Source organism: Gallus gallus, chromosome Z (assembly GCF_016699485.2).
Source record: "Gallus gallus isolate bGalGal1 chromosome Z, bGalGal1.mat.broiler.GRCg7b, whole genome shotgun sequence".
NCBI lineage: Eukaryota > Metazoa > Chordata > Aves > Galliformes > Phasianidae > Gallus > Gallus gallus.
Genome location: NC_052572.1, coordinates 71310200 through 71332435, shown reverse-complemented (window position 1 = coordinate 71332435; position 22236 = coordinate 71310200). Strand labels below are relative to the sequence as shown.

Here is a 22236-nt window from a genome sequence, read left to right as displayed (position 1 = left end):
GGGTGCAACACCCTGCTCTTGGCCTTGTTGAATCTCATTAGGTTCACATGCACACACTTCTCAGCACTGTAAGGTCTCTCTGGATGGCATCCCTTCCTTCTGCTGCATTAGCTGCGCTGCTCAGCATAGTACCATCAGCAAATTTGCTGAGAGTGTGCCCAGTCCCATTTTCTAGGTTGCTGATCAAAATGTTGGAGAACAGCAGTACTAGAATGGACACCTGGGGGGCACCAGTCAGTCACCAGCCTCTACTGAACACAATCCTCTGGCTGCAAGCATCCAATCAGTTCTTTAACCACCCTTGAAATCTGTCTAATTTAGAGAGAAGGATGTGGTGTGTTGTTGCTCCAGAGGAGGCTCAGGTTGCATATTAAGAAAAATCTTTCCTCAGAAAGGATGGTGAGGCATTGGAACAGGCTACCCACGGAGGTGGTGGAGTCACCGTCCCTGGAGATTTTCATGAAACATGTAGATGCAGCATTGAGGGATGTCATTTCGTAGGCATGGAGGTGATTGGTTTACGGTTGGAGCCGAGCATTTCTTTCCCGACGTTAATTATTCTATGAATATGTCAGAGGACTTGCAGAAGTCTAGGTAGATGACATCACTTGCGTTTTGTTTGTCCACTGATGTTGTCACTCCAATACAGAAGGTTGCCAGATTGGTCAGGCACAGTCAGTCCTTGGTGAAGCTGTGTTTGCTGTCTCAGATCATTTCCTTGTTCTTTCAAGCGTCTTAATATAGCTTCCAGGAGGATCTGTTCTTTGATCTTACCAGGCACAAAGGTGTGGCTTAATGGCTTGTAGTTTTCCAGGTGTTCTTTTCTGCCTTTCTTTAAAAATAAGAGTGATGTTTCCTTCCTTCAGTCACCAAGGACTTTCCTCTCTCCTGATGGGGGGAAAAGCACTACAGAGGGACCTGGATAGACTGGATTGATGGGCTAAGGTTAACTATATGAATTTCAATAGGGCCTCAATACAGAAAGGACATGGAGGTGCTGGAGCAGGTCCAAAGAAGGGTAACAAAGCTTGTGAAGGGCTTGGAGAATAGGGCCTACGAGGAGCGACTGAAGGGACTGGGGCTGTTTAGTCTGGGGAAAAGGAGGCTGAGAGAAGACCTTATTGCTCTCTGCAAATACTTGAAAGGTGATTGCAGAGAGAGCGGGGTTGGTCTCTTCCCACTGGTGACAGGTGACAGAACGAGGGGAAACAGCCTTAAGTTGCCCCAGGGTAGGTTTAGGTTGGATATCAGGAAACACTTCTTTACAGCAAGGGTTGTTAAGCACTGGAATGGGCTCCCCACGGAGGTGGTTGAGTCACCATCCCTGAATGTGTTTAAAAACCATTTGGATGTGGTGCTCAGGGACATGATTTAGCGGAGGATTGTTAGAGTTAGGGTAGGATGGTTGAGTCGTGGTTGGACTCAATGGTCTTTAAGGTCTTTTCCAGCCTGAGCAATTCTATGATTCTATGGCAGCCATGACTTTTCAAATCTGATGGAGAGGGGCATGGCAACACATCAGCCAGTTCCTCTAGGGCTCTGGGATAGATGTTGTTCAGCCCCATAGACTTGTACATGTTTCAGTCTCATCTAGTGGTCTCAGACTTGCTCTTTGCTTTCACTGGGAGTCATTTTACTCCCTCAACCCCGTCTAGAGGTTCAGGGACTTTGGAGATGTGGGAAGTGTGACTGCCACGTGAAGACTGAGACAAAGAACTTGAGTATTACAGCCTTCTCTATGTCTATTGTTGCTAGTTCTCCCATCTCATTTATCAGCGAGTACACACTTCTTGGCCTGCCTCGTCTGACCAACATACCTGTAGAATCCTTTCTTGTTATTTTTCACCTCACTCAACAAGGAATCTGTGTCTTCCCTGCCTTGGCACTGCTGATCCCATCTCTGCATGTCTAGATGGCGTCCTTGTATTCTTCACAGACCACACATCCCTGCTTCCACTGCCTTTGTATTTCCTCCTTATTCCTCAGTTTGACCAGCAGGTTCTTGTTGACCCATGCCAGTTTCCTGCCTTCTCTGCTTGATTTCTTATGCTGTGGATGGAGAGTTCTTGTGCTCTCGGAAGGGTGTCTTTAAAGAGTTGCCAGCTCTGTTCTGTTCCTTTGTCCATAGCAACAGCTTTCTGGGGATCCCATCCAGTAATTCTTCAAACAGATGAAACGTCACTCTCCTGGATGTCAGGGTCCTGACTTTGCTCTGTGCCAGGCCCATCTTCCTTAAAATCACAAGCTCAACCAGGACATGCTTGCTGCAGCCCACACTGCCTCCAGTCTTAACCTGTTTCATGATTTTTGACTGCATCAGTGGGCACCAGGTCCAGTAATGCTTCACCCTGTTGGTCTAGTATCTGGTCAAGGAAGCTGTCCTCTAGTGCACTGCAGGAGTCTCCTGGATTGCTTAAAGCCCACCATGTTGTTTTCCCAGCAGACATCCAGGTGCTTGAAATCCCCCATCAGGATGAGATCCTGTGAGGGTGCTTCTTGCAGACAAAGCAAGACAAAGTCATCAATGGGCTCCTCTTGATCAGGGGGCCTGACCACCAGATGTCCCTTATGGGTGCTTCTGGGGACCATACCAAACCTCATCGTGGCTGTTTTTCAGAGGCAACTCTTCACAGTCTGTCCATTTCTTAACATATAGAGCAACTCCTTCCCCACTCCTTCCTTGCCTGTCTTCTAAGAACTTTGCAGCCCTCACTTCAGTTGAAGTGTTTCCAGTGTTGTGACTTGTCTCACTACATTTCTGTGATAGCAGTTAAGTCATAGTTTTCTAATAGCACCATGGCATTGTCTCTTCCTTCTTATTTCCCTTGCTATAGGCATTGGTGTAGAGGTATTTCAGGCAGGCTATTGGCCATGTTACCTTCTTGTAAGAGTCCTCCGAGACAAATCTGAGGTTTTCCTTTGCTGCTTCCTAAACTGACAGTGTTTCCTGGCTCTTCTCTGTCACTTAGAAGTACAAGCCCTTTCCCCGTCAGATCATATTTAAAATTCTGTTAGCCCAGCCAGCTTTCTGCCCATTAAATTGTTGTTGTCTCATCCCCACAGTTGCATCCCATCCAATGTCAGCCTGCCCAATCTCTTGAAGGTGTGTCCAGAACCGTAGAACCCATAACCCTGAGCATGATACCATTCATGCAGCCAGTCACTGAAGTGGTCCTTTCACCTTATCCTACGTGTGTCCCAGTCTCTAGCCAGGAAGAATGAGGAGAACACTACCTGTGTTCCTGATACCCTATATATTCCTGAAACTCCTATATCCCAAGGGAGGGTCTCGTAATTGTTTGTCATTTCCTTCTGGCTTCCTCATGTAACCCATCTTGGAAGAGCAGGAGTGGATAGCAGTCCTCCATCTTTATCAGACCCAGAAGCTTTTTCCATGGAGAAGTTCTTCAGCTCCATGTAGTCTTGCTATGATTCCAAGTCCATCCTCAGACTGTAGCATTTTCTAGTCATTGTGTTTTCATGTGCTGTTTGTGAAACCTATAAATGGACAGTGATTTCTTAAACTAGTAAGAGTGTTATCTCATTTAAGCTTTAATTCTTCTGTGTTTATTCAGAAGTTTAAAGTTGTCAGTGAGGAAAACTACCAACTGTAATGAATCAAAGGTTTGTGATTTTGAACTGGGTTTAAATCAAGTTGAGAATGGCATGCAGACTAACCAGGAACTCAAATATGAATGTTGCACAGTGGTGACTTCTTCATAGCCCTTAAAGATGGACATACTACTATGAGCAAACTTGAGAATAAAATACGGATGCTGGCTGCAAGATTAGTTTCCTTAAAAGGATCCTCAGGCATGGGGGTACAGGGCATATATTTTTATCAGATGGAATGGTGGTTACTATTTTCTGTTGCAGGTTGTGGCTATATTCATTTATTTTGTATAAAAGAAAAGAGAATAGTGTGGAAAAGTACAGTATAATTTTCATGTAAATCATCTTTCACATAATATGCTTAAGCTTTGCTTAATGTGTTTAATGTTTATTGTTTAATAGAATCAAATTACTTCAGCTTTGTTTTGCCAACATCATTTGGTAACACTGCAGTAGGGCATAATGTAGCTGTATGCACTTTCTTAGATGTAACGTGTTTAATGCTGGGACTGCATTGTGTTAGTACAAAACAGTGAAGGTGGTTTCAGGACATTTTAATATGATGTAGAGTTACCACTGTCTTTGTAAGCTTCACCTTTTTCTCCTAGAACTTGCGCTAAACAGAGTAATATCAGCCTATTTGGATATGTGCTTGTTTAAGACTGATGTTGCTGTTCTGAAGCTGACTGTACTCTGATTCTATGCCTTCCTCTCTTACAGGTAATTTTTGCAGAGCTGTTTCAGCTTCCCTCTCCACCGCACATCGAGGTTATGTACACAACACTCCTGATTGAACTGTGCAAACTTCAGCCTGGTTCTTTACCACAAGTTGTATCCTTTCTTTGTTTCTGGAGAGCATTTTTAAAATGGGGTCTTCATGTCACTTCTTCTGTAGGTGAAGAAATAGCAGTCAGTATGTGTGGAAAATATATTTTACAGCTGCCATATGAAGCTTTGCTTGTAATACTTGCATGAAAGAACAGCACAGCCCATATAGCATGGGTCTAGTCTGACTGAGCAAGACTCAGATTTCTGAACACTGCTGTGGTACTTCCTGCCGTTCTAGTATCTTTTTAGGACTGGATAATACGTGGCTTGATTGCATATTGAAGGCTGAGAAGGAAAGGAAGGGACAAAGTTAACCTATGCTTCTAGGAACTGTGTGAGCGTAGCAGCTGATTTTAAATGAACCTGCCCAAGTTTCCATTCAAGTGCTCTCACTGGAAGCATTCAGAATGTCAGTCTGTCAGCTTAAATAGAGTAGTTAAATGCTGAGAAAGGCAACATGACCTCCAGCTCATTCTGTCTGTTAAATTGTTCCTGTTCTATGGCAATCTTGGATCATGTTAGTTCGTCATTTCACATCAAGCTACAGACTCTGAGAACAAATGCCTACACACTAGTAACTTCGTTCACAAATTTTAATTATATGTCATGATATCATTACAGAATCATAAAATAGTAGGGGTTGAAAGGGACCTCTGGAGATCATCTAGTCCAACCTCACTCTAAAGCATGTTTCCTACGGTAGTTTGCAAAGGAAAGCACCCAGACAGGTTTTGAATGTCTCCAAAGAAAGAGAATCCACAGTCTCTCTGGTCAGCCTGTTCCAGTGCTCCCTCACCCTCACAGTAATGTTGTTTCTCCTCAGATAGAAGTACTTATGTTCCAGTTTGTGCCATTGCCCATTGTCGTATCAGTGGACACTACTGAAAAGAGCCTGGGCCCATCTACTTGACCCCCATCCTTTAGGTAGTTACAAACACTGATAAGATCCCTTCAGACTTCTCTCGTCAAAGCTGAACAGTCCCATGTCTCTCAGCCTTTCCTCTCATGGGCAATGCTCTGTGACCCCAGTCATCCTTGTGGCCCTCTGCAGGGACCCCCTCTAGAAGATCTCTGCCTTTTTGAACTGGAGAGCCCAGAACTGGATGCAGTATTCCAGATGTGGCCTCACCAGGGCAGGAAAGGAAAGGATCACCTCCCGCAACATGTTAACCACACTTGTAATGCACCCCAGGGTACCACTGGCCTTCTTGGCCACAAGGGCACATTGTTTGAAAATCATGTAATGCCAGTGATTAGAGCTTGAAATGTTCCTAGAATTGTGGGGATCTCTGTGCAGAAGGCTTTTAATGTTAACAGGGATGCTGTAAAGAGAACAAAGCCTTTGTTGGGCAAAGCCAGTGTAGACATAGTTTCTTGAGTTTTCAGTAATGATCAAAGGCTGTTTGTGCATGAGTATCAAGAGCAGCCTGTTAAGGTACAAGGAAGGTTACAGAAGTACTTGGTTGTTATCTGTTTGTTTCTGTACAGCTCCCTTGCATGAAGAGAATTTTCTCTAGGAGCCAGTAGTCTCACTGCAGTGGAAGAAAAACACCATTAGAGGGGGAAACACTTCTTGGCTTCTTGTGTTCTTTTTTTTTTCCACTATGGATTTAGCGTGATTTACCTGCTTCTGGAGTAGTCCAAGGGAGGTGTCAGTTCTTCCCATTCTATTCCAAAACTGAATGGAATTGCATTTAATTTATCTAGTGCTTTTCTGTTAACCTTAACAAGAAACTTCAGCTTGCACAAGCCACAGAAATGCTCTACATGCGTTTGGATACGATGAATACAACCTGTGTAGACAGGTAAATGTGTTTTTGAGGGATGGAGAATATTTTTCATTCTTCCTATGCGTTGGGCATTAAAGGATCTATGGAAAGATTAATCCAAAATTCTTATTACAGATTCGTAGTGCTGTTCAAATCAATTTTGGAGGGCTCTTGATTTGATCAATCTAAATAGAAGTTTGGGGGCTTGTGCTTTCTCTTTTTAAAACACTCCACTCTTGTACTGTGCGTGCTCATTAGTGGTCTGGGAAATGCAGCTGTGGTACATGTGTCATCCAGAGGTGGAGGAGAGTGGTGGTTTGAGTGCAGGAGAGCTATTGATTACTCATCAAAAAATGTGAAAGCTGCATATTCACCGTAAGTTTGTTTTAATTGTTAGCTTATTATGTCATCTGTCTGCATGGAACAATAGAACATGACAGGCTCTCTATTTGTCCAGAATACCTCGTTTCTGATTTTCCAGACTTAGTCTTTTGACATAAATATAATGCTGTACTGCCTTTGACATACAGAATTTATTTACAAGAAAATCTCAAAGGAAAGTTTTTTTTCTGCACTTTGAATTCAATAGAGCTTTTTTTTTTTCTTGTTACGATGAAGATTCATTAACTGGTTTTCTCACCACTTGAGCAACTTCCAGTTCCGTTGGAGCTGGGAAGATTGGTAAGTTTCTCTCATTTTTAATATGAAACTCATATTGCAGAAATGATAAACTTTCAAACTTAGCCAGAAAGTGTCACAGTATGTTGGCCATATTAACTGCTTTCCTCTAACTTTTCAGATATTTGGTTTTTTTAACCTGTTCATCACCATTTAGAGGTAGATTGTCCTGATAATCCTTTCAGTCTCTGTATTGTCCCTGACTAATTTTGTGATAAATATCAAGCCAGCGCGAGTGTTCCCTAAGGGGAGAAGTAGGAACACAATTTCTTTGTTTTGTCTCATATCCTCTGTCGGTTGTTGGCAGACTTTCTGGAATGGCTCCCTAACTTTAATGGTTTGCCCTTGTGCTTTGTGTGTCTGTATCCTGTACTCATTCTGTGACATTACACTCTGTTCTACCCTAAACCTTCAATTTTCATCTTTATCTGTGAGATCTTTGAATCAGTTTCCCTCCTGCAAAATCTTAGTACCTGACTTTCCAGCAGAGCTGGCCCCGCTGTCCATTCTTATGCTAAATCTTGAACTTGCATTCCTGGCAGGAGCTCAGGGTCTCCAACAATGCCTAACCACAGGCTTCCATGGGATTTGTATTCCAGGCACTGTGCTGGCTGCCTGCTGCCTTTCTCATATACTGTATACTGTTGCTCCCTCTCCCACTAACTCTGGACTTAAGTCCTTAATAAAGTCCCAACTTCTGTAGACTGCTACTATATATACTCTCCACGGCTGATCTGCCCAGCTGCCTTGGAGAGATGTTCAGTCTTTCTTTAAGATATTGTGGCATTACTTCAGTTTCTTGTATTGTTCTCACAGAGCTGTATACTTGCTGTTTAGTCTAAGTAGAATGTTGACTGACCCACCGAAGGCCTTCGTAGAACCATTTTTTTCCTTGTGTGGACGTTCCTTGTTGGGAATGCTTATGTGCTTTTTCTCACAAGCTGCTGTTTTTCACAAATCTTGTAACTATTTGAGATATTACTTAATCTGAAATGCATTTGAAATCAGCCAAAAACTCAGAAATTCCTGTGAGGGAGAAATAGAATATAAAATCACACAATGTTCTTTTCCTAGGGAAAAGGAAGGCAGAATAACCACGAGCACAAGTTACTTTTAATCTGTTGTGGAAAGGAGAGCTACTTAAATACATTGTATAAAGATGACTTTTCAAGATCACTGATAGTAAGGAAATAGTGATGATCTGTCTCTCTGTCTTACTAATGTGTATGCTGTAAAAGTGTCCGGCAGTCAAGCTGTGCTTAGGCTGTGATTGCTTTATGTATCAGACCAAGTCAAAAAGAGAATAAATAACAAACTCTTTCCCTAAAACCACCACCTTCTGTTCTTTGATAGGTCAGATTGTCTTACTCAGGACCTTGAAAAGCCCAAACCCAAATTTGTGAGAGAAGTTTTGGAAAAATGCATGCGGTAAGTAAAATCTGTAGATAGCTATACTCTGAGTAGAGTGATCTTTGCTTCTGGATGCTGCCACATTCCTTGTAACTTCTGTCTCACGTGTCTGTTCTTGTAATTCCATTTCGAGTAAGAGACAAGTCTGCTGTTCGTATGATCTTACTCTGATTTACTTGTTGTAGAGCACTACTTCTAGCAGACGGGGAGAAACAGGCGAAGCATGTAGTAGTGAGCTATCTGCTCTAGTTATGCTTACATCTGTTTACATATTCTTCACCATGGGCATGGAGAGAAGTAGAGATCAGCCAGTATTCCTGAGAAATATTTAAATTTCAAAGAAATGGTTAGTTACTCATTAGTTACTCTAAAAACTAAGAGTGGAATTTTAATTCTTGTGAGTCTCTTTGTCAGTAGTCCGTTTTAAAAATATATATATGTACTGGAGTAATCCAAAAGTACTGTCTCCTACTTTTTATTATGTTGCCCGCAATGTCAGAGGCAGATAGTGGTGGGATGGCAGCAGGGGTTGAACTTCGCTGTCAGTATTCCACTCCATGTTGTGGCCGTGCAACAGGTGGCAGTAGAGGGGCAGCCTGACAAAATGGCGTCTCATAAGGAAGTGCATATGGAGCAAAGCTGTGGGATTGAATTCCTTCATGGGGAAAAGTGCCATCCATTACTACTGACACTTGCTGAATGTTTATGGATGCCAGCCAGTGAATGTAAGCACAGTGAGGGGTGGGTGCTGCATCTTAGCAGTGGTGACAGCAGTAGAGGTCACCTCCACTGTTGCTGATTTTAATAAGCATGGCATGCAGGCTCTTGTTCATCTCTGGTGAAATCGCAGAGCTAATGAGGTGACTATGCTGAAAAATTGTTTTCTGTAGCTGAGAATTTGCTCTGTCAAATAGCGTTATTGTGCTGTTTGTATCTGTGGTAGTTTCTATGAGAAACTACTAGGAGGCATTACTTTCTGAGCAACCGGCCTATTATTAAAAAAAAAAACCCTCCAACAAAGAATTCTTGATATAGAGGGGTAGGAGACATAGTAAAATGTTCAAAAAGCCTGTTGTTCAGAGTCTTAGATGTAAACAGTGTGTTTTGGAGTGAATTCGGTACAGGCAAGTGCAATAGTAACATGCTGCAAAACTAATTTTCTGTGGTGTTTCTCCATTTCACCAAATTAAGCCTTTGTAGGAGTGACGTAGGCTGGGAAGTAAAATGAAGAGATATGTAGATGTGAAGGCATTTAATATATTTTTTTTTCTCCCTTGACTGGGGACTTGCTAGTTGACTGGACTCCTGGTTTTCTGGATAGCTTCTTTAAGTTTTTGCGTGAAACATCCTACCAAGCAGCCTCTAAATTTTTTCAAAAGCTGAATGGTGTGAGGATGAAGTCCTGGTATCAAGGAATTCAAGTAGCAAGCATCTATTAATAAGTTACTTAGATATTACTCATGAGCACTTTATTCAGTACTACTGTATTTTCTTAACATATGTGAAACTTAAATACCAGGAAGCCATTGTAAAGGAATGACTTTAGAATTAACCCATTTCAATTCTACTGCTCTTAAACTTATTTGCAGACTCTCCTACCATCAGAGAATAATCGATATTGTTCCTGCGAGCTTTTCTGTCCTCAGTCCTGCAAATCCAGTGTGTATCTACAAGTATGGAGATGAAAGCAATAGTAAGTATTAAATTTCATGAAGAGTCAATTCAAAGTGCTTCAGAGCAAGGGAGCATGCTGGTATTTTGAATATAATAGAACAGTAGAACATCCCACTAGTAATGCAGCATACAGAGGCAGCGGAGAGCATGAAGACTGAGGGGGAAAAAGTGACTTCACGTAACCAGTAATAAAAGGAGTAATGGGCAGTCCTAAATGTGAAGGTTTCGTCATCCAAGATAAAGTAAGGGGAAAAAAAAAAGAAAGGTAGTATTGTATCTTAGGAAGTTGAGGAAGCTATGTGAAGCTTTAAGATAGAAGAGTGATTTCTTGGCCTCAGCTCTAAAGGTTCTACCAGAAGTTTTGAATTTGACACGAAGGAAACCTACTGAGCAGTCTTAATAGAATAATGATGTGGACCATGATGTTGAAACAAATTGTTATGTGCAGCTGGGAAGTGTACTTGCTTCTTTGATAGGCAAGCTAGTATCAAAAGATATTCAGTTCCTTCCTAAATATTTTTTTTTTTTACCTCTTTGCTGTTGTTTAGGGTCTCTTCCTGGATATACTGTGGCTCTCTGTTTAACAATTGCAATTAAAAACAAGGCCAGTAATGATGAAATCTTCAGCATTTTAAAAGATGTGCCTAATCCAAACCAGGATGATGATGATGGTAAGGTTATCTTCTGTTAGGTTTTGCAAGGCTGTAGTTACTGTACAAACTTTAGAGCCATATGTGTGCTGGTTAACAAATTTTGTGTTCTTTCTCCAAATAGTTGATTTGAATGTATTAGTAAGTGGAAATAATGCACAATTATTAGGGTTTGTTGTGAAAATGTTATCTGCAGAATCAGGCTTGTTCCTTAGCAGAGGTCTCAATGCTTGAGATGGGTTTTCTTGAGATTATTGGTAGAGGCAGTGTGATGGAATTTAGTATCTCCCTTGCCTTTACTGGCCGAGTACATTTCATGCTGTTTGTCCTACCCTGGCAAATCAGTGCTTTTGCCCTAAGAGCTCCCCTCTTCTCATAGCAGTTCCAGTGCAGATAAGGTGGCCTGAATGCTGGCTAATCTTCCATAGAAGATTCTCCTAAGATAGAAACACACAACGGGACTCTGCTTGAGTTCTTTTTAGATCTGTAGACACAGACAGTATTGATTCCTAAAGCCTGCACATTTTAGGGGATGAGGAGTGCAGGAGTGAGAATTCCACTTTTAAGAAAATGAGAGAAGTGATCTGCACAACGAGTTCCAGTATTTCCACAGTATTATACAGTGCTCCCCTATGCAAGCAGAGGGCAATAGTAACCTGTTCTCTGCCCTGGAATGCAGGGTCATGTTTCCCAGTTTGCTTTAGGCTTCACCCAGTAATAACTGTTCTCCAACCTGCTTGTCTTCAGGTGCACAGGAGGAGATTTAGCATCATGCACCTCTGCTACCCACATCTGTTATGCACACTCGCTGGACTTTTCTCCCATATCAGAAAAGGCCATCCTCTGCATCCTAATCATTTTTAGCTTTTCCTGTCCACATCTACTCTCCTTTCTTCATGGTCTACCACGCCTTCATCTTGTTGCATACTTCTACAGCTTCCTTGGCTGTCCTCTGCTGCTGTCCGAGTGCTGTTATGTTATTGTATAGCAGCTGTGTCTCTCTTCACTTCACTGACCTGGAGTTCTTTCTGCGTGTTTTCCCCATGACAAATGGGAGTGTGATTATTGGCAACATGGATAGTGCTTAGTAAAATAAATGTGAAATTGTTTGCTAGCACCCTTCTCTGCCTTGCATGGCCTTATTGCCAAAACTTTGCCATGAAATGAGTTAAAACCATGGGTTATCTCTACAGTTTTACATGTAATACTTACAGTATCAACTTTAAATAATTTGCAGATGAAGGATTTACTTTCAATCCTTTGAAAATTGAAGTCTTTGTTCAGACTCTTCTCCATCTAGCTGCAAAGTCTTTCAGCCACTCCTTCAGCGCCCTGGCGAAGTAAGTGTAACGTGCACTATTTGAGGGTTGGCAGAGCTGTTTAGTTCTAATAATGAAATTATTAAAAACAAACAAACAAAAAACAATGATCTGCAAGCTTCAGCAATGTTTTAGGTGCTTCTCAATGCAGTATGACTCTGAGAGCAAGTGACACTCATACTGAAGGAACAGAAGTGTTGTAAATGTTAAGTGAAACATGTGAATGGAGTTAACAGAAAGGTATACATCACACTGAGTTTAATACTTTGTGCTTCGGAGATATTAAGTGTCTGTGATCCAGGAAGGCAGCAGTCAGATGCACTCTTAATGAATTACTTTTCTGTTCCTCAGCAAAAGTATGAGGTTGATACAAAAGCCTGTACCTGGAAGCATTTTAGAGGCACGTTTACAATAAACTGTAGGTAGTAACCTGCAGTTGGTAGTGTAAGAGGCAGGCTGAGGTGAGTACATAGCCATGGTGTTTTCACTGCTGCACACCAACACTGGCAGCCATGAGGTCATTCGTTGTAGTTAAAGAATGCTGAGTTGTGAATGCTGTGTGGCGTTCAGCATAACTTTGTTAAAACAGAGGCTTTAGCAGCATTTCCTTCAAAAAGAGCAGGTTGGGTAAGTGTCTGAAGTTACGGAAACATATGAAGAAGGTCTAAGGCTCTAAAAGCAGAACGTTTTGCCCCAGATGAGCACAGGAAGCATTTTTGTGTGCCTCGTACTTCTAGGAATATGAGAAATAAAGTCCACCTTCCAGGAGAAGATTCACCACTGAGACTTAAGCTGCTTTCAGGATTATATCTTTTTCAGCTCAAATGATTATATTTTCCTGTTAGTAGTTGTTCAGGAATTGCTGTATAAAGTCCCCAGACTTCTTTTTTTTTGGGCAACCCAAACCACTTACCTCATATCAGATACCCTTTTGACCTGAGCCCTGCTCCTTCACTGACTAATCTACATCTGTTAAAAGGTTTCACGAAGTCTTCAAAACGCTTGCTGAAAGTGATGAGGGAAAACTCCATGTTTTGAGAGTTGTGTACGAGGTCTGGAAGAACCATCCACAGGTGAGGCACTGCAATGTCAAGCATCACTCGAGTTTAAACTCTCAGAGGTTACATTAAATAAAACATTACAGTTTGCTTTATATCCTTTAAAACTTTCTTGACTGTTGTCTTATATCAAGGAAAATTCAAATTCTATTTGCCATTATTAACAGTGTTTAAAGTGAAGGTTGGAGATAAAATATATACTATATGGCCATTTATTTCTCAGTTACTTGTGGGAGAGCAAAGGCTGTGTCATTCTAACTCAGGTTTGTGCTACGCTGTTTGTCATACAAGAGAACTTTTTTCTGTTCAAAATTGGTAAATGGTGTTGATGCACAGAACTGAAATGAGATGTAGATATCATAACAAAAGCAGGCCAAACTCTTGGAAATGGGGAAACTTGGTTGGTCTTTAGGCTTTTCCCACTTGCTCGCAAAAGCTATGCAGTTATTCCACGGAGATCAATTTGAAGTCACTGTTGCATATGGGCAGAATGAGCAGAGCTGCAGTCAGTAACTGTTCAGAATGGAGCACTCAGACCGCAGAGGCATGATTGCATTCATTCTTGTGACAGAGGTATGATTGCATTCATTCCAGCACCCTGGAAGGCCTATGGAAAACACCTTGGCTGTTTAAACAGTTCCGTTTCTTCACAGCAGTTGTTTTCTGCCTCAGCTGTCATTCTCCTAAACATAGAAATAAAAATGAGGAGCTCACACTGAATTTGCCTGCGTTAATTATGTACTCCCTACTGATGTGCTTGAGTTACACGGTACAGTATTAGAAAGGAGGCCATACCTCACAGCTGCATTGTACAGACCTTAAGAAATGGTTCCATTGTGAACAGGGGATAATCCTTGCATCTGCTGCTAAACCTATGGTCTGTTTTCCATGGTTCCTAAAGGAAATTTAGTGCCTAAAGGACAAGTGGCCCCTTGTATAGATATCTTTCAAATACAGTTTAAAATCTCTCTCTCTCAAAAAGTAGTGTTTTTTTAATATATTAAATTTCTTGCCCAAAATACTGACCTTGAAAATGCGATGATTACAATCTTGACCTACTTTTACTTTAATTGGATCAGAAGAAATTACATTACTGCAGTCTAATGTCCATATCCTTTTCCTCTTCGTTCTTTTCTACTGCAGTATGACCAAGCTGAGGTGGAGGCTTCAAAGTCATACTGCACAGTTAGGTTAGATTTTTATGAATAAGTGAAAATTGCGTTTAAAAATACCAAGTGCTGATGTTTTGAAGGCCTTGGTCGTGGAAATTTGCTCTCCTGTACGTACTGTTGTTGAGTCTTTTTGCTTCTGCTCGGGTGCTTTCTTGTCTGTGTGTCCACAACATCTCTGGCACACAGGCTCTTGCGGAGTCAGCTCCCTTGCAGTTCACCCTACTCTGTTGTAAATGGGAAGATCTTTTGGTTTGCTTTAAGCTATCAGTGTTTTGAAGGCTGATGCAGATGGTGATTTTGGTAGTCGCTGGATTAGTTTCGTGTGGTTGTGGTGGTGACTTCATAAAGAGAAGTTTTAACACCGAGATGAGGTGTTCTCCCCCAAATCCTAAGCTTGTTCCTTGGAAGATCAGGGGAAGTAATTGGAGATTCTTCTTGGCATTACAGGAAGACACACAGAGCATAAGATGCTATCCTGGGATGTGAAAGTTGAGTCCTGAGTCTTCTGTATGATTCATTTGGTTATTTTAATTTCCCTTCCTTAAAAGGAGCTTTGTTACACTTCCTTATGTGTCAACGGGCGGTTGTGAGGATAAATTCATTGCAGGCTGTGGTTCTTAGATGTTGTGACATTCAAGCACATGAGAAACCAGGATAAGCCTTTTTTTCTGAACAGCTTGTAACTGCTTTAGTCTGCAGCTCTTCTCTGCAGTTGCCTTCTGGATTACTTGTAAAGCCCTTGGAATCATGGCACTACCTGCAGCAAGCACTTCACTACTGGCTCTGTCCTAAAATGCAGTAGTCCCTGCAAGAAAGAGGTTACTGTCATATTTGAAAACTACTGCATTTTCAAGGAGAGCGTAGGCCAACAGCTGCTCTTTCTTTATGGTGACGTGACAGTTATGTATGCTCTGGTTTGAGTACCTTGATGTCACATACTTGGAGTTGTGTCCGTGCTGCTTCACTTCCAGCTTCGATGCTTGTGATTTTTGTTTTTAAAAGGAAGTTATGCTAATAAAGAATGATCTGTTACCTTCAGAAGGAGTAGAAGAAACTGCTAATCAAAATAAGAATGCTTGCTTTACGTAGTTGATACTGATCCTTTAAGTAGCTTTAGGCTAGACACAGCAGGTGTCATTTCTGGACAGCAGTGGTTTTCTAAAGACTTTGAAATCACCCAGTAATACTGCTGTTGAGTTCATCAAATTGTTTCTGGTTTTATACAAGGCTGGAGTACTTCTGCCTAAGACCTTTTCTTATTTTGGTAGAAATGACTGCTTTGTGTTTCACAAAATACAGATGATTGCTGTGCTTGTGGACAAGATGATTCGGACACAAATTGTTGACTGTGCTGCAGTAGCAAACTGGATCTTCTCCTCAGAGCTTGCACACGATTTTACTAGGTAACACATGAACTTGTCTCGTCTCTGAATTAGTATTTTAAGTGACCAGTTTACAGCTTAATCTATGAAAAGTAATGCGTGGAAAGGGTACACGTGACCTGTAGTCTTTTCTACAGAACACGTACTTTATCATTTTTCTTTCTGAGTTGGGCTTGTGTTTATGTGACAAGAGTCTTCCTAGCATGTCATTTTGCGGTTAGTCTGTGATCATGTCAGAGTGGAAGGACACTGGAAAACCTTCCTAGACAAAGGCCGTTACGCTGTGTTGTGTATTTAGGTTTTACATCTGGGAGATCTTGCATTCCACAATTCGTAAGATGAATAAGCACGTTCTGAAGATTCACAAAGAACTGGAAGATACGAAGGCAAGATTGGCCAGACAACACAAAAGAGTGAGTAATTTGATTGTCATTTTTAATTATTTTAAGTGGAGGTAGGCAAACCTGCATGCAGTCAAAATGATGCATGGCTGCTTTGGAGGAAGGACAGAGTAAATATGCCTGCTAGGATGCATGTATCCATACAAACTTGGAATTCATAGTAGAAAGACAACAAAACTGGATACATATTCTCAATCCACATTTCTGAAGGTAGCCATAGCCTAAGAATTCAGTAAAATCTGTAAGGGAATTAATATGTCTGTGCTCTGTCCAAGCTTTCTCGCAGATGTTTATTTTTTCAGTGTTAGCATGTCTTGTAATTGCATTCTCATCTGGATTCCATTACCTAATTGGGAAACAGTAAGAACAGGTAAAAACTATTTACGTCTTTACAGTAAGTTCTGTTAAAGAGTACTCTCGTGGCTTCCATGCAGAAGTGCACGGAAACAGCTGTTTGCTATCGAAAAGTTGGCTGTTACTGTTCTTCTGATGGAGGCTGCTGGATTCTGACACTGGCACCTGTCATCTCTTCTTCCAGGTTATTTTTTCTGAGCACTTCTGTGTGACCTATATCACTGTATGCAACAAACTGATGAGCAAGCCACTGTTGTGTTCTGTTGTCTGAGGCGGAATAGTAAAATGGGGTGAGAGTGCGTCTGTCTGGCAGCTGCTGGGACAGTACTGCTGGCTGAGTGTAACACTCGTTAGTGACAGAATAAGTCGGTTCACGGATACGTTGAGTGCTGCAGAGAGCAAGTTTGCTAGTCAATACTCGATCTTTGAACTTAATTGCTTGCACAGAGTTTTTAACTTGTTCCGAAAACTGATAGTTTTTTGAAGAAACCCACACAAGTCATTCATGCTTTCAGAAACATCTGCGGAGAGTTCGCTGACACCTTGCAGTCTGCCTCTGCCAGTTTGTCCCAGCCCCTTTGTCTTGTTCCCTTCACTCCAAACAACAGCTGTTACAGCTGTCTGCATCCTTGATCTACATTGATCAGCAGTTAATAAATGCCAGTAATTATTGAAGGCCTGGCCGCAGTCATTGATCTTTCTGTGAGGCAAAGAGCTTCTCTGGCACACCGAAACAGATACGTCAGTGTTTTTGTGTCTGTTCTCATCTCTTGCTGCAGCCCTTTATTACTGAATACTTCAAATGAGTATTTTGCCAGGAAGAAGCATTTGTATGCAACAGTGAGTGGTCCTGCAGGCTGGTGCTCTGCTGCATCATCGTTCCTTTTAGAGGAAGTAAACCATCAGATTTTGATTTTCCCAGCATGAAGTGGATTGCCTTACTATGGAAGGAGTCCAAAGCTTCTCTTAGGTTGCACTCAGCATTTTAAGTTCAAGAACTCTTTGTAGACAGGGGGCAGAGGGTAGAAGTGAGATCCTATAAAAAGGATACACTGAAATTCCCATTGCTCTGGTCTTTCCATTTTTTTGCTGCTGGCTTGGAGCTGTCGCTATCTCCCGTTAACTAGTTTCATTTGCTGTTTAATACACGAGGCCAGATAACTCCCTGTGTTTATCACAAATTGCACACGCTTCTTTTACACATATTTGAAGCTTTTAGCTGCTAATTTGTGGGAATGTTTACCTGGAAACAATCAGGGAAGTAGCATCTGTATTTGAACGTACTGCGATCTATCAGACTGTATCCCGAATCCCTCTGTGTGTGACCATGCTATCTGAGATTGCGGGTTTGGCACCAGGTTCTTGCGGTTATTTTATCTGCTTGTTTTGTGAGGGGTGTTATTGCTTTACTTTGGAGGAGTAAGATGTTTTGGTTTGTAGGCAGCGAGAAAAACTACATGTTTTGGCTTTCATCCTAGTAAATATCTAGGCTTCTTCTGGCTACTCTGATACCTTTTTTTTTTTTTCAGACCTTTCCCATACTGGCTTTCTTCTTCTAAATGGATTTTCTAATTGTACTGAAAGTAAATGCCTTTCAGAATACAAAACCCGACAAGCTGAAAAGCAGTCTCAGTCTCTGCAGCTTTATGCCAGGTGGAACCAGAGTGCATTGACAGTGTCCACATGTTGCTAGTTAGGCTTGTGTTGTCCCTTGCAGCGAGACAGTGATGATGATGACCGGAGCAGCGATCGGGAGGACGGACCTCTGGAGGAGCAGATAGAGCGCTTGCAGGAGAAGGTCGAGTCAGCACAGAGCGAGCAGAAGAATCTCTTCCTTGTTATATTCCAGGTAATGGTGGGCAAGCTCTCCTCTCTTCCAGGCTTTAGAAGGTTACTGAATTTACAAGCTTCCAGTGTCACTTGTATCTCAGGCACCTTGTAGGGATGAGGATATAGGAAAAAGCTAAGGGGCTTCCTGTGGGTTAGAGTTTGATCCTTCGTCCCGCAGCAGACTGCAGCTGAGCAGGACAGGACCTCTTTAGTTTGAAGCCCACAGGAATGGAATTCTTTGACCATGTGGACTCCTGGATGAAAAAGTAACTTGTTTTGTTTTTTTTGCTGACAAAATCCAGTGTCTGTGAAGTGAAATAGTTATTTTCACGTTGTTATTTAAAGCTTCTGTTCTCTAGATGCGCCTATCTGAGGTTAGGAACTGCTATTTTTTGATGACATTGAGTAAATGTATTTTTTTTCTTTCCTCTTGAAGCGCTTCATTATGTTGTTAACTGAGCACTTAGTGCGCTGTGAGACTGGTGGAATTGATGTATTTACACCTTGGTACAAGAGCTGCATAGAAAGGCTGCAGCAGATCTTCCTGCAGGTGAGTGCCCTCTCTCTGGTCGGCTCGGGAGGTGTGGGCAGGTGCAGGAGTGCTGGTGGCTACTGTTGTAGTCTCTGTTAAATCAGGTAACTACAACAACAGTTGTAGTCTCTGTTAAATCAGGTAACTGGGGTGACAGTTACAGCAATAGAAGATTGTACCTGTGTGAGCAGAAGGTGCATGAGAACGTGGGTGACTGCAAGGAGCAGTGCTGTAATTCTCCCATGGGCTGAAGCTTTATCTGGTCACAGATGTGGCTTCAGATTAAAGCAAATGCCTTGGGTCCGTTACAGTATCTCTGCAGTAGTCTCTGGATATGACACCCTGCACCCCGTTCAGTGTCTAGGTCTGAAAAGCCCCCAGAAGTGCAGTGCTTTGTGGCACCGTATAGTAGTTTGCTTTTCCTCTGCCACCAACCCTGCATCGTGCTTTTCTAGTCAGAGGTGTGTGTGTGCCATGGAAATGAGATGTGAATAGCAACTTTGATGACAGCATTTCACCAACACAGATGTTTTTTGTCTGCCAGCATCACCAGATAATCCAGCAGTACATGGTGACCTTCGAGAACCTCCTATTTACAGCTGAGCTGGACCATCACATACTGGCTGTCTTTCAGCAGTTCTGTGCTCTGCAGGCCTGAGGAGTATTCCTGGGTGAAGTCTTGTTTGCAGGACTGTAACAGTTTGTTTTTTTTTTTTTAACTTGACATGGGGATGAAAAAAAACTTTTTGACTAAAACTGGCTTTCATATGCTCCTACATAAAACAATTCAGTTCTCTAACCAACAGCAGACTGTAAGCATCCTAAGCCTTACTAGATACAACTGATAGGGGATTGACATGAAGTAGAGTGTGAATTCTTTTAATCTGTTTTTATTTTGGTTTGACTCTTGACTTCATGATAGTATTTTTCTTTCTCCCTTGTTTATATAAAAATGAAAACTGGGGAAAAATCAGTATAGGATTTGTTACCTCTGCCTGGCCCTTAAATCAAAGAAATTGCGGAAATGTGAAACAGTTTGTAGTGTTTTCTAAGTGTGAAAGGGAATGCACTTTCTAAGTGAGCAGTGTGATAAAGTCTCTAGTATGGCATAGGAAAAGTGTCTTAATTTGGGGCATGTGAAACAATTTGTTAAGCTTTTAAAGTAGTATAGAGCATATGGGTTGAGTATGTTTTTAAAATGTATTGTCTGGTGTCTTATTCCAGTAGCTATAAGCAATCAGTAGAGGAATTTGATGGATAAATTCTGAAGAATGCAATCCTTTTAACAGTCTGGTCAAAACTATGAACTCTTCTTGGCAGTCGCTTCCACTGGTAAATAGAAGCGGTGAGCAACACTTGGAGCGGGACAGATTTTCTGCTTTGGTATACTGCAACCTTTACTGTGTTTCAGGGCTGCCATGCTTGCACTGAATTAGAACTGCAGGCCTGCAGTGGTGCCAGAAATGCTTCTGTTACCCACGGTGGATAAACCAGGTGCAACTCTTTGACTGGCTTAGCAACAGCTGCTTTGTGTGGCTGTATCTGCTACAGCAACACACAGCTCCCGTGTCACCTGGAAGCGTTTTAGTGCTTACTGAAGTGGTATCTCGCCAGGAGACTCAGACTGGGGAAACACGTAACCTGAAAATAGAGTAGCCTTAGTTTTGAGTTATGCAAATGACATTACTTATATAAATGCCAAATCAGAGTGGTCTGTGTTATGATAAGCAGTGATGAATGGCAAAGACACTGCCTTAGGTGCTCAGGTCTGTACTGTACAGTGTACTTCCAAGCTGTTTATGTTCTCTTTACTTTGCGGGTGAATGTTTAAAGAATTTCATGCCCAGTGCTACACAGTTCAAGCTTGAAAGTGATGAATTTTAAGTAATTTTGTTCCTGTACAATTTTTTTTTCCAGTGTTACGCTTCGTAATGCAATTCATACCAACATTAATAAATTGACCTCCTAATAAAGTGAGGAGAGCAAAAAAGGAAATTTTTTGAGTGTTGACGTAAGCTTGTACGTGGCTTGTTGCAGTTGGATATGTCCTCATAGACTTCAGTTCGTTACTTCTGCTTTCACTGCTTAACCCCTCTGGTTTGACTGATCCCTCTCTTCCTTTAGGGTATACTGTTGTGTTATAAATTTGCTTTATGCAAGGGTTTTGTCAGTCATGCACAGTTCTGCTTCCAATCTTTCTGTTAACGTTCTTGAGCAATTAAATAGTGTTTTTTAAAAGAAACATTTAGCATTGTAGAGGTTTTAATTGGAGTTTGGCTTTTTTTCTCCTGCTGTCTCAGATCAGTAAAGAGTTCTGATATTAACTAACGATGGGGATCTAAAGGACTGTAAATGTGATTTCTGTAGAAGTGACAATGTGGTTACAACGTGCAAACCTGTAACTTGCTCTGAGCCTTGACAAACAGTGGTGCTGGGGATCCAGTTGCAAATACTTGCACGTGGACAGTGTAATCCTACGACTTAAAACCAAATTTGCACTTTCACTATAGATGGAATTCCCATGATAGGCTTCGACATCTCTATAGCTGTTGGAAACCTTCCCCTCTTTCTCAGTCCAGTAGTATACATCTGTCTTGACTTGGGAAACTGGTTGGTCTGTAGGAAGAAAGAGATGCTTGTACAGTGATACCAGCAGCTAGCTAACTTGAGAAACTTGGAACTGCTGAAGCATGGGGTGGTGGATAGTGTAAAGGTGCTGTAGAAATGTGTGGTTGGAAAAAAATGCACAATTATTAAAAGTCAAAAATAAATGAAGGTGAAGCAGGTTACCGATGTGTTTGTCCTACGTTTGTGGGGAGCTGCTGAAGCAGAGCAGATTTACACTGGTGTGAGATGCATACAGGCGTGGAGTGCTTTTATTTCCCCTGTCCCACTGCTGGTATGCTGACGCTCCTGTACATCTGTGTGCTATCTTAACAAACTTATGGGCTATCTTAACAAACTTACCCTGTGTTCACAGCCAAGTGATGCACGTGTGTGTGCTGCCACACATTTTCCTTCTTTGCCCCTACCTCCTTTTTGGGGTGTACTGTTATGAGGCAGGGTGGGGTGGGCCCCTGGTGTTTGCTGTGGGCTGACCATCACAGCCTGCAGGGACACCGGTTGTTCAGCAGCCATTGCACAGCACCATTCCTGCCCTGAGCTGCAGGGGAGGCCTGGGACCCACAGCACATGCAGCCTGATTGGCCTGCCATATTGAGAAGCCTGGAGCCTTCCTCCAAATCCTTTCCAGATCCTGCCACCCACCCTACAGATAACTAACCAACTCCACACACGTTTCCTTTCCTGTAGAGGACCCTCAGCCCTTGGTGGTCTGCAGACCAGGGGAGAGCTGCTGAGAAGTGAAGGTCTGTCAGCAGAACCGCCAGCCTTTCTCCCTGCCCTGTTTCAGTGCTGCACAGCCACGGGGGTCCCAGCTCCCCTTACGCCTCACTGGATTTCATGGTGAATAAATACAGAACAGCTGAGAGAATGTGTTCCCTCATGGTGGCCATTTTCACACGCACTGCCTGGTCACTGTGTGTAAGAGCAGTGAAGATCTGAAAC

At 42.1% G+C, this 22236-nt stretch overlaps 1 protein-coding gene and 1 non-coding gene across 2 annotated transcripts in view; both read left to right on the top strand.

The window, feature by feature from the left end:
- NCBP1 (nuclear cap binding protein subunit 1) overlaps window positions 1-21458 on the top strand; it is a 32587-nt gene extending 11129 nt beyond the window's left edge. Inside the window, exons 11-23 of the mRNA NM_001031440.2 lie at window positions 4333-4443; window positions 6181-6245; window positions 6828-6890; window positions 8241-8315; window positions 9887-9990; window positions 10520-10642; window positions 11859-11961; window positions 12920-13013; window positions 15470-15573; window positions 15851-15965; window positions 18025-18156; window positions 18574-18687; window positions 19214-21458. Of these exons, the coding sequence (NP_001026611.1) occupies window positions 4333-4443; window positions 6181-6245; window positions 6828-6890; window positions 8241-8315; window positions 9887-9990; window positions 10520-10642; window positions 11859-11961; window positions 12920-13013; window positions 15470-15573; window positions 15851-15965; window positions 18025-18156; window positions 18574-18687; window positions 19214-19327 (1317 nt within the window). The 3' untranslated portion in view covers window positions 19328-21458. The remainder of the gene's footprint in view (window positions 1-4332; window positions 4444-6180; window positions 6246-6827; window positions 6891-8240; window positions 8316-9886; window positions 9991-10519; window positions 10643-11858; window positions 11962-12919; window positions 13014-15469; window positions 15574-15850; window positions 15966-18024; window positions 18157-18573; window positions 18688-19213) is intronic.
- MIR2131 (microRNA 2131) lies at window positions 16369-16457 on the top strand. The gene has a single exon (NR_035335.1). It is a non-coding gene; the product is annotated as a microRNA 2131 (primary transcript).
- Window positions 21459-22236: the final 778 nt, after the last annotated feature.